Below are 11,823 nucleotides of genomic sequence, written 5' to 3' on the forward strand. Positions count from 1 at the left end.
AGGAAAAGGGTTAAAGACCGATTTGTCTGTGTGCTCCTCGTTAGGCAGATGCAATCTATGACATGATCGGCTTCCCAGAATTCATCCTGGACTCCAAGGAGTTGGACGATGTTTATGACGGGGTGAGTGAACACTGCTAAACATCGCTCGGTCCTCTGCAAACCAACCAAAGTAAGTGATGGTGGCTATCCCGCCCTGGCTCCCAGAGAGCCAATCAACAGCCAGACCAGGAAACACGAGACGTCACAGGGCTTTGAAGTGGCAGCACCAAGAAGTGCTCCAAGAAAGACGACTGGTGGTAATCAGTCGTCTGCACAGCACACACTGAGGGAACACTGTGAAAGCCGTCCTAAATCCGATTTAGGACATTTGCAATTAAATGTTTCCTGCAGACTCTGAATGTCAGACTCTAGATTCACGTTTGGGTGGTGCTGTGCTGCCCCCTGCTGTTCAATTTAATGTATTCTAACAGCTTGGTTCTGTATTTCAGTATGAAGTGTCAGATGACAGCTTCTTCCAGAACATGTTGAACTTCTACAACTTCTCCTCTCGAGTGATGGCCGACCAGCTGAGGAAGACTCCCAACAAAGACCAGTAATGCACACGTGCATCAGTGCACACAGAGGTCACTAATACACGCCGACATCAGGAGGCGCAGCTACACAAATATACAGCCGCACACGTCCTCAGGGGTCGTACTCACAGTGTGACACAGTGTAACCATCAGTTTACATCATTTATATTATTTATTTTTTATATTATTTTACCAATTTAAACCTACACATCAAAGACTTTTAGTTAACAAACTGACAGGACAAGAAAGAGCTCGCATTAAAAACAGGGGCTGATGGAGGATTTTCACTATTTTATTTATGAGCTCAGAGGTAACTGTGCGCTCAGTCCGTGGAGCTGATTATGAGACTTAAGTCACAGTTTAGTTTCTCATGTGCAGGTTTGGGAAAATGAATTGGCCGGCCCCGGTAAAGGTCAGAGGTCAGGTCTCAGAGAGAGCACACCTGTGGTTTAAACCTGACTTATTTGTAATGTGAGGTTTTAAACTGAAACAAATGCATTTCTCCCGTCGGAGTCTCGTATGAATGGTGTTACAGGAGCGCTGAAGATAAACATGAGGTTTCCCGGTCAGGGACAGTCCTCCAGGTGACACCGAGCTGACTCTGACTGGTACTGAACTACGCTGATGCTTCCGTCAATGTGTTAAACCGCGGCTGTAGGCGGGCTGTGTAAAATACCAGCTTATTCAGTATATTTGTATCATCTGTGTTTGGTACAATTCGTCGTTGATGACGAGATATCCCAGGACCAAACAGGATCGATGTACATGAGGCTGACATTGCTCCTGTTGCCGCTGATTTTTGCAAAGGGGAGAAGTTATCTTTGTAGTTGAGCGCAGAGCTAATCCTGTCATCAGATGGACTGATCATAAGGCCCACACTGTTTTGAGCATATGTGCAGAGTCGTAGTGGTTTTTATAGATCTACCAACAGATTAGCTGGTGTTTGTGCTGGAAGAGCAGCTCTGGTTCACATCACAGCTGGTCAGTAACTCGTCTTTGCTGACACTTTGCGAATACGATCCCTGAACATTTATACGGTATGGCTGGACCGCAGATTAACTCCTCTCCCTCCCCTTCCTTTCTCTCTTCCTCTCCTCCTCCTCCCAATCCTTTCCTTGTTTCCTGTCCTCCTCCAGATGGAGTATGACTCCTCCTACAGTTAATGCCTACTACATGCCCACTAAGAACGGCATCGTCTTCCCTGCTGGGATCCTGCAAGCTCCCTTCTACGCCCACGACCACCCCAAGTCTGTTTACCTCAGTATCTACCTGTCCATGCGTCTGCCTGTCTGTCTTTACATGTTCTTTTCTTCAGCTTTCACACTCTTCAGGATGCTGTTTGCTCTTATTGTTGTTGTAATGAGCTCTGCTGACTGTAGGGGGCGCTGGCAGGACTTTAGACTTTCAGTTTGTGGGTGTGGCTTAAATCATCACTGAGTTTGGGCATAAAGTTCTGATTAAGTGCTGATCCGGTCATCCGCACCATGTGTGTGTGTGTGTACTGTAAATATATAAAAATACTAATTATAAACTTTATAAAACGTGTTTTTTATAAAGAGCTTCCAGACCAATCGCAGCTGTTTCTGGACTCGGTGTGTGGGTAACGTTTTGACTGCTGTGTGTTTGTGTTTTCAGGGCACTGAACTTTGGTGGCATTGGGGTGGTGATGGGCCACGAGCTCACGCATGCCTTTGATGATCAGGGTGAGTTTCACTCCAGGTCATATTTGATTCACTGCACTCAGTGTGGGCGTGGCCTGTGTTTATTCTGAATTGAGGTGATTATTAACAGACGGCTGCAGTCCTGGCGGCCGACTGTCGTTCCTGTTGTGCGGCTTTGAAGTCTGATTGAAGTCGGCTGCCCGGGGCGCACATGCAGCTGACGTGTTGTGATGTAAATTCAGATTTGTCCACGTGGTCTTAAAAACAGGCAGGCGTGGGGGCGGACCCTCAGTAATTCCATAATTTACCTCAAAATGAACTAAACAAACCTAATGAGCTGGAACTAAATCATGTTTAACGGGAGCTTAAAACAGGCTCAGGCTCCAAACTGCCACAAAAACAGGAGCGTGAAACATTAAACAATTGGAGAACCACAGACGGTAATCCTGATTACCTCAGGAAAGTACCAACACAGCTGCAATGTGGTCCTTGTGTCCATCAGGTCGTGAGTATGATAAAGAAGGAAACTTGAGGCCGTGGTGGCAGAACTCGTCCGTGGAGGCGTTTCGCCAGCGGACCGAGTGTATGGTGGATCAGTACGGCCGCTACACCGTCAACGGAGAACACATCAACGGAAAACAGACACTCGGAGAAAACATCGCCGACAATGGGGGGCTAAAGGCCGCGTATCACGTGAGTAGGAACACAAACCGCTGCAGCAACAGGTCAACACCTCCCACTAACCCGCGTGTTGATGTTTTCCTCCTAAGGCCTATCGGTCATGGATCCAGGGAAACGGAGATGAGAAAAGACTTCCTGCTGTCAACCTGACCAATGACCAGCTTTTCTTCGTTGGATTTGCCCAGGTGAGACGCTGCAGACAAACAACGAAGCTCAGCTATTTGCTTTTTTCAGTTACAGATCTAGACCGCCAAACCTAAATGGGATTAGTTCATTCAACTCAGAAAATGTCAAACGCCATCCGTTTCCTGTTACCACTGGTGTCCCCCAGGGATCTGTCCTCGAACCTCTTATAATAGTCATCTACTTCCTGTTGCTCAAAGGAAGTAGATGATTGTGAGACATTTGATTAAAAAATGAAAGAAAATGCTGCATCGAGATTTGTCCCTTCTCAGATTTCTGTTCTGTTCTTTTAGGTGTGGTGCTCAGTTCGGACACCAGAGAGCGCTCACGAGGGCCTCGTGACCGACCCCCACAGTCCTCCCCGATACAGAGTCATCGGCACGCTCGCCAACTCTCCGGACTTCAGCCGCCACTTTAACTGCCCCGAAGGGACACCCATGAATACGGGGAAGCGCTGCGAAGTCTGGTAGTCAGACCTGAAAGGACCAGCTCGGAGTGGTGCAGGAACGGGGGGGGGGGAGTCAGTCAGCTGACGGGTTGACGGGCTCGTTAGTGTCTTAATTAGAGTTCAGGTTCTTTCATGGGGTGGGGGGAGCAGGTGTAATCTTCAGCTTCAGTTAATCTGTAACTTGGTGACGATCAGACTTACTTCCTGTCTGGAAACTAAACGGACTCGGTGGACGTCACACAGACACGAAGGACTGACGAGGAAGAAGAAGCCACGTGGGCGGTGGCGATGATTCCTGCTTTTATCACGTTATTGATTCATAGTGTTATTAATGGGCTTTGGTTTGTGTGTGCGCGTTGTGTCCGTTGTGTGAAAGAGCTCTATAATTCCACCCCCTACGACATCACTGTGATGACCTCATGCAAAGTTGAACTGTTACATAATCAGTCATGGCTGTGTGTGTGTGTGTGATTGGCCACTCAGTTATTGAGGAAGCTGTCGCCTGATTGGCTGGGAGGCTTTCAGTTTTAGGGGTGTAGATTAGGATTAAGGAGAGGAACGAGGGTTTCGTGGGTTATTTATGAGGTTTTAAGCATTTAAAACACTTTTTCTCAGATTTATCTCCTCGGTCCGTTTCTCGTGTATATAATCTGTCAGAAATGTCGAAGTTGAATCCACGCTGTAACCACTGTTTCACGCTAAATTAAGACAGACGTGACATATTTTAAAAGGTTTTCCATCATTTTGTAATCTATTACAACCCTTTAATGAGTCTGTCGAGGATTGCCTTAAAGCCAGCGTTATCTTTAGGTAACACAGAGCATAGCTCACCTTCCAGTTTGCACAGTTTAACCGACTCACTACGTTAGCGCTCTGCAACCACTAAGTAACACACTGTTACCAGGAGACACAGCCTCACTTCCAGGTAAAGACCAGTGTCAGTGAATCAAACAGTGAGTAGAGAGGAAACAGCTTAAAACCAAAACCTGATCCTAAAACTGAGTTTGGAATTAAAATTTCAAAATAAAATGCAAACACAATCCTGTCTATGGTCTATCTCACAAAAATAGATGATTTATTTGCAGTGTTTTGGTAGCTCATCTTTATCAGGTAAACGGTGAACCTCTGAACATCTACCACAGCGGTCTGGTTCACATGCAGCTCCACGTCACCAGTTTTCACCCATTTGCCAACAAAACAACTTAAAACAGAAGAAGTGGGAAATATACACTGGTGGGTGAAACTGGAGGTGTGGAGTGCGTGGTCCGCTGGTGAAATGGTGGATACTAAGAGCTTAGTGGCACAGGAAGTAGTGGAAGTCAATCAAATTTCCCAGTTGTATTTGTTTCTAATGTTTTATAATAACTCAAGTTTGCTGTTTCAAACACTAGTTATACAAAGAATCATAAATATATAAAAGTATGATGGAGTAAAGCTCACAGGACTGCATTTCAGATACAGTTGGTGCAACTGGTGAAAACACAAAACTGGAACACTTTATAATGAAACTAACAAGAAGCTCCACATACTCCTAATATACTAGTATAAATATCAAGCCACATGCAGCCATGTTTGTAGCCTTTGGATTTTTTTATTATTCTGTATTTAAATGATTTTCTATAGTTTTAAGCCATTCGGTGCGCGGGGAATGTGATTGGCTGTAAGCTTGCTGATGTCATGGCTTCTCTTGTCACAAACCATTTGCCTGATCTGTGAACGAGTCAGTGAGCAGGAGTCTGTCCTTGGAGCTCTGCATCTGTCCCACTCTTTCATTTTTTGAAATAATCGGCTGCTCACTGAGCTCGAGGTCTGATGTGATGTGAGGGTGGCGTGAAGTTCAAAATGAGACTTTTGGTGTATAAATGGGTTCATCATCAGACCTCGGCAGTAAACAGCTGGACCAGGAGTGGGATTACCTTTAGAAATACTCAGAGTAAACATAAATATGAGAGACAGACTGTCGAAGTTAAAGATCCAACACACGTTAAACCTTCATTCGTTAAAGAACTGACGACTTGGTACCTCAGACTTCATTACCAACGATTCCTTAAAACATGGCTGAACTTTAGCTCCCGCCCAGTGCAGGCACATGACTCTGACGACAGGTGGCGCTCTCGGCCCGCTCACCTGAACCACAAGCTTAATATTCACGTTAAAGTCAGTGTTGTGATAATAACCATACACTGTGTATTGTCAGTGTTTGTGCATGTGTGGGTGTGCGTGTTTTGGAGTGTGTGCCGGCTTCGCCTCCCCCTATGACATGAACGTCCAATCCTACGCAGCTCCCGTGTGTGACGTCTTTTGTTCTGCAGAAGAAGAAGCTGCCTCCGGCGAAAGATGTGTCTGGGTGCGTTTGCGTGTTCTTGTATGTCTATTGTTGTGAGGACGATTAAAAACGTTGGTTCTCCACTTTGGGACAGATTTTCTGAGACCCTTTAGAAGCAGGGTTAGGTTATGAGTTGGGGGGGGGGGTGCATCGCATCTACAAGGGTCCTTGTGTAGGTGCAATGAAACAACAGACAGACAAGTGTGTGTGTGTCAGGAGTCAGAGCTGTGTAAAAATCTGTGTGTACAGTAAACAACAATAGAGCTGAAGTAGAAGAAACTGCTCATTTTAAACTCTGTGTCTGTCCTGAGGGGGCGTCAGTGCTCGTCCAATCACAAGGCTGCGTTTCAGGTGGCTGCTGTGGGGGAAAAAACACCTGAAGTTTTATCTGCTTTTATTTTATTGCCCGAGAATGTAGAGAAAAGAATGAGAAATGTTTTCTATCAGGCTGCAGAAATATAATAAACACTGAACACACTCAGCCACACAGTCCTGCTCTGTTATTACAAGGAAAGGTGGAGCACGGGTGGGGGTGCATGATCGCTTTGGCTCCACCCAGCATGTGAGTGTTTGAATGTAAGCTTGTTTCTTTTACCTTCTCTGTAACACGGCTGCTGACGAGGATCAAATCAATCAACTAGAAAATCAATGAGAAAAGGCACTATTGAAAGTTAATGGTGTGCTGTCCTCACCCTCAGGTTCCTGGTTTTCACCAGCGAGCTAACAATGCTCCAGTAATCAGACTCATTTTCCTTTTTTGTGCTGATTTATTGAATGATGGCCTCTGACCTTCTCTTTGACCATTGTAAAACTGAAAACATACAAAATATTGTATTAGCTAACTAACATTGCAAACTAGCTTGTTACAAGCTTACTGCAAGCTAACAAGATAAAACGTTCATACTCAATTAAACAAAGTTTTAAACACAACAAGATACAATTATTATTTAATCATCACTCATACTTACGGACAAATCTCGTCCGAAGCAACATTTTCAGCTTGGAACGATAATGCTTCAGCATTACGTTCAGCCATCTTGGATTTTCCACTTCCTCTATTTTTCTTTTTCCAAAGTAATCAAAATAATATTACAAATCAGCCACTAGAGGGGGCTCTAGGGCAGATTACTAAACTGTATTATCCAGCGTAACATATAAAAGGCAGAACAAATATCCTTTATTTATATAAAGTTCTGCCAGGAGAGCAGACTCTGCTCCACACTGGAGCCTCCGCTTCTCCATAGAGCGCCCCCTGGAGGAGCGAAGGAGGCCCACAGCCAAGCTCCCTACAGACCACCTCTGCATCCTGCAGGTCAAGCTTCACGCACTGAGGACCATCTCTGGTTACACTTCCCTGCAGTCAGTGTTGAACAGCAGGTACATTAGGGGCCAGTTTCTGTGTAAAAATGTGATTAAAAACCTGAAACACTTTGATGGTTTTGGACTTTTCATGCTGGCAGTAAGAAAACAACAGAATCATTCCAGCCTGACTGATTAACAGAATCTTTGGTAGAAAGAAAGTAAAATCTGTGACTGAGGTGATGGATGAGCTGAGAACTTCATCTGGATATGAGATGAGCTCCTTCCTCTTTAGCCGGCCCTTCTTCAGCTGCACCAACACCAAAGTTAACCAGCTTGTTGTTCTCCGGTCTGCCCAGCCTCTGCCCCCTGCTGGCCTGGAGGGACATAAGCACACATAGATCAGACTGACTGCATCGTTCCTCTCTCAGGGCTTCGTTCTCTGATGCAAACATGTGTTCAGTACCTTACAGTAGAAATACAGGACAACGTTCTCCAACAGCAGGATCAGTGGCAGGACGAGGGCTCTGATGATGAAGCCTGTGGGATCTGGATGACCTGCGGGATCGAACACATTCACAGTCATCACGAGTCAAACAGCTGTCATTAAACACAAACTGCAGAGAAATCTGTGAACATCGTTTATCTGGACCTGAACCTCTGCTCTGAGGACAAACCCCTTTAAACCCCTCTGAGAATAATCTGTGACTGGAGCCTGCACAAGTTAAACTGAGCTTAGTGATACTTAAAAGTCAGAAAATGTTTTTCATCAATTAAAGACATAAAAAGCTGATTAGTCATGTGGATAAAATACATATATCCCTTCATTTATTGTCTCTTCCAACCATCCATGTAACATCAGGTGTTTCAGATCAGGTCATTGGTATTTAGGGAGTGATGCCTGTGACACTGAGGACCTGCTGTTGTCATTGGTGTTGAAGTTGTCTCATCATTATCTACACAACATTCTCTGGGGTTCGGGGTATGTCTGGTATTACATTTTAAAGGTACCAGGAGTGATCAATCGATGTATTTTGTGGAATTCAAGCAGCTGCTTGTTTCTGGTTAATCCTTTTTGAGTCAAAAAGCTGTCTCCAAAACCCCCCACACCTCATTCCTGGATCTGCCAGTAACTCTGCAGCTGTTAGTGTCAAAGTGATGCAAACATATTGAGCTTGTACACATTTAACCGGCACAGCAGAAAACCAGGAAAATCCTTTATGGCCCAAGAAAAACTACAAACTACAGTTGGTCAACATCCAATCAAAGAGAAATAATTTGCTTTAGATAGACAAATCAAAGATGAAATGTTTGGCTACAGTAACTGTAGAGACATTCAGAACAAACCAATGGCAGATGTTAAAAAACAAACCATCAACCAGGCAGAACTATGCTGGTGTGTTGTTGCTTCACAGCATCAGAGATGGAGAGACTTCAGCTACTGATTACACTCTGAACTGCAACATAATGATGACACATCTGTCTTAAAACTGAACAAGGACTAGATGAGTCGATGGGATAATGATCCTCAACACATGAACACATTCACCAATAAGTGACTCAGAAAGAAGAATTAGAAGAGGAAGGAGTCAACGCCCAGTTCAGCTGAATCCCGCTGGAGTGTTGTGTGACGAAGCAGGTGGCACACGCAGGAAAACCACCCAGAAACAACATTCTGGCTTAAACAGCAGTCCAGATGTTAACAGGATGTGCCTGGGAGGACTGATGTTTTGATTTGTCGCTGTGTAAATGAAATAGTTTTCAGAGAACCGGCGTTACTGTGGTAACCATTCATACTCTGCTCGTCACTGTTTCTGGCTGCAAACCTTTCAAAGTTCGATTTTACAGAAAATCTCTCTGCTTCAGCTCACCTGAGACAGTCACAGACAGCTGGCAGCTCTCAGAGGAGAAGTTGTGAGAAAAAACATAAACACGATAAAAGCAGCTGTAGTTTCCTTGGTGGGCGGGCTCTGTGACAGGAAACAGGAAGTGGGCAGAGTGATTGACAGCTGGCTGGGTGTAGTTGTATGCTGTGTTGGAGGAAGTGAAGGTGAGCTGGAAGGAGCCTCCTGGGAACTGTGGCTGGATGGAGCAGCTGATGGTCAAGCTAGAGCCCCTGGACACCCGAAGCTCCTGCTGCTGTGCCTCGGAGACCCCGTCGATGGAGGCGGGGACAATAATGCTTGGCTGAGCCAGCAGGTCTGTAAATGAACAGAGACCATGACAGGTGAGGTTATCATCAGAGGCCTTATGGCAAACAAAACAGCCTCTGAACAGGAGCAGCAGCGAGCTGAGCGACGACGGACTGTAAACTGAGATACTGGATCCACCTTCAGGACCTCCACAAACCCAGTCACACAGCTTCCTCCAGATGTTTGTTGAACATCAGCAGTTTATGGAAAGACTGAAGTTTGCAAAAAGTTAAACCTTTCTTTGTCACAGATCGTGACTGTGAAGAGAAATGAAACACTGCCCCTTAAATATTCTCAGGGGTAACTCATAAGTAATGATTAGGAGTTTTCAGATCTTTTAAAACATTTTCATGTACTTTGTTCTCATGAGAACATTTCTCCTTGTTGAAGTGATTTATTTGTAGCTGTCTGGTCTACGCTGCTATAAGCTTTTGCTTGGTTAACTGCATGCAGACGAGTGTGACAGAAAGAGCAGCAGCAGTAAAACGAGTTAATGGGATCATTAAAGGTTTGTTTATTTGTAAGTACTAACGTCAGGTACTGTTAGCTAGGTTAAGTAGGTCACATACCAGCAAATTTCAACCTGAGTATTGTTCGGCAGTTCTTTTGCTTCCTCCATAGACTCTAGTGTTCAAATGTACAACTTCGTAAGAGTTTGCAGCTGGTTACATAAACTTTCTTGGTCTCGGTGCTTAAATGTTCCCTTCATAACTCTTTAAAATGAACTAAATCTATGTCTTCCATTAACAATCACTTCCTTCGTGTCACACCTTCAACTATTTCCCCCCGTTGTTTTTCACAAACTGTGTAATTGATGGGCTTACCTGAACAGGTGACACTGAGCAAAGAGGAAGAGTAAGATGGTTCTACACATTCCCTTAGGGAAGATCTCAGCTTGAAACAATCAGGATTGATCTTCAACACAAATCTGTATGTGGACTTTTTTTTCCCAACAGAAACAGCAGAGCCACAGTCCAGATGTTCACAGACAACAGCTGCTGGTTTCATGGTCCAACCATTGTCATCCACTGGTCTCCATTCTCCCAGGTGTTTCACCTCCAGTGTACCTGCACAGCGACTGGCTCCTCCCACCAACCTGACAGGCTCTGACAGAAAGCAGAGAGTCATCAGTGAGAGAACAAAGTGAGTTTGAGCCAAAGCTGCAGCTCCTCTTCTACCTGAGCAGGTGAGTCCAGCAGCTTTGCCAGGTGAGCAGCTGCTTCTAGCTGAGCCTGAGCTTCTACAGTCCAGGAGAGCAGACTCATGGCCTCCACACTGGAACTCTCTGCTCCACACTGGAGCCTCCGCTTCTCCATAGAGCGCCCCCTGGAGGAGCGAAGGAGGCCCACAGCCAAGCTCCCTGCAGACCACCTCTGCATCCTGCAGGTCAAAGTCATCTTCACACACTGAGGACCATCTCTGGCTAGACTTCACCTGCAGTCCGCCTGAACACAGACTGGAACCGTTCAGCAGCCTGACAGAGTCTGCAGAGATCAGAGATCCATAATGTTCATGTTTCTTAGACTGTCAGCTAGATAATCTGCACATCTGCAGATTGTAATAAGAAACTCAGAGTAAGAGCAAAGTGTTTTTGTTCTGGTACCCCAAAAGGTCGATTCTGTTCATCTGGATGTAGTGTTCAACCTTTTGGGATTTACTTAGCTGGATGACTGAGCATCAGGACTTTGGAGCAGGAAGATAACAATGAATTAGATTAACAACAAAAACTACAATAACATCCATTCTGTCTTAATTAGATCTGCATTTCTTGGCTAATAATTCAGTTACTGGAAGAATGGGGTCCATACCCGCGTGCTGTGCTGAGTACCGCATGGTTTATGGATATCACAAACAACAGCATCAGTTACATGCACAGGAGCCACGCTTACCAGCAGGTACAGAAAAAACCTTGCTGTGAGGTGACAGTGCGATGTGCCACTGCACCTCCACGTTGCACCAGTTTGTGGTGTGTGAATGTACAGTCCCGTTTAAAATCACTTGGAAAATGGCAAAAAAATCATTGGATTTGGATCAGGGGAACACGAGGGATGGTCCAAAAGTGTGATGGAAGAAGTCCTGCAGCATTGTCCTGTTGATAAACCCGGGCGTCACCACACAGACGAGCAGTAATGGTCACGTTACTTGAAAAAAGTAATCAGTAAATAATTACTGATTACTTCCCCCAAAATGTAATCCCCTTACTTTACTGATTACTTATTTTCAAAGTAATTAGTTACTTTTTAAAAATACAATTTACAACCTGAACAGGTGATAAAGCGATAGCTCTTTCAGCCCAATTCTACTTCTTCTGCATAATCATCATACAAAATGTAATCAAATGGAAAAGTCTCTTTTTAAAACTTGTTTTATTAGTTTTAATCTTTTAACTTTACGCATCAAGCAAAAATTCTCTGACTGGAAGAAATTAGTTTAACATTTAAACCTATTTTCTGCACATT

General features: G+C 44.7%; 2 protein-coding genes across 4 annotated transcripts in view; one reads left to right on the top strand and one right to left on the bottom strand.

Moving 5' to 3' along the window:
- Nucleotides 1–6,354, top strand: part of ece2b (endothelin converting enzyme 2b) — a 30,969-nt gene extending 24,615 nt beyond the window's left edge. For all 3 annotated transcript variants that reach the window (XM_005737499.1, XM_013911967.1, XM_013911966.1), the window contains exons 13-19: nucleotides 45–122; nucleotides 491–594; nucleotides 1,711–1,821; nucleotides 2,210–2,277; nucleotides 2,738–2,928; nucleotides 3,006–3,101; nucleotides 3,393–6,354. In XM_005737499.1, the coding sequence (XP_005737556.1) occupies nucleotides 45–122; nucleotides 491–594; nucleotides 1,711–1,821; nucleotides 2,210–2,277; nucleotides 2,738–2,928; nucleotides 3,006–3,101; nucleotides 3,393–3,569 (825 nt within the window). In that variant the 3' untranslated portion in view covers nucleotides 3,570–6,354. The remainder of the gene's footprint in view (nucleotides 1–44; nucleotides 123–490; nucleotides 595–1,710; nucleotides 1,822–2,209; nucleotides 2,278–2,737; nucleotides 2,929–3,005; nucleotides 3,102–3,392) is intronic.
- A 65-nt stretch (nucleotides 6,355–6,419) lies between these two features.
- The window catches only part of LOC102214423 (scavenger receptor cysteine-rich type 1 protein M130-like), a 13,816-nt gene continuing 8,412 nt past the window's right edge, over nucleotides 6,420–11,823 (bottom strand). The window contains exons 4-8 of the mRNA XM_013911968.1: nucleotides 10,543–10,848; nucleotides 10,189–10,470; nucleotides 9,044–9,373; nucleotides 7,639–7,730; nucleotides 6,420–7,549 (exon numbers count right to left, since the gene is read on the bottom strand). Coding sequence (XP_013767422.1) covers nucleotides 7,433–7,549; nucleotides 7,639–7,730; nucleotides 9,044–9,373; nucleotides 10,189–10,470; nucleotides 10,543–10,848 — 1,127 coding nt within the window. The 3' untranslated portion in view covers nucleotides 6,420–7,432. The remainder of the gene's footprint in view (nucleotides 7,550–7,638; nucleotides 7,731–9,043; nucleotides 9,374–10,188; nucleotides 10,471–10,542; nucleotides 10,849–11,823) is intronic.

This window comes from Pundamilia nyererei, unplaced genomic scaffold, assembly GCF_000239375.1.
Source record: "Pundamilia nyererei isolate P.nyererei 1_Seehausen unplaced genomic scaffold, PunNye1.0 scaffold00076, whole genome shotgun sequence".
NCBI classification, from domain to species: Eukaryota; Metazoa; Chordata; class Actinopteri; order Cichliformes; family Cichlidae; genus Pundamilia; species Pundamilia nyererei.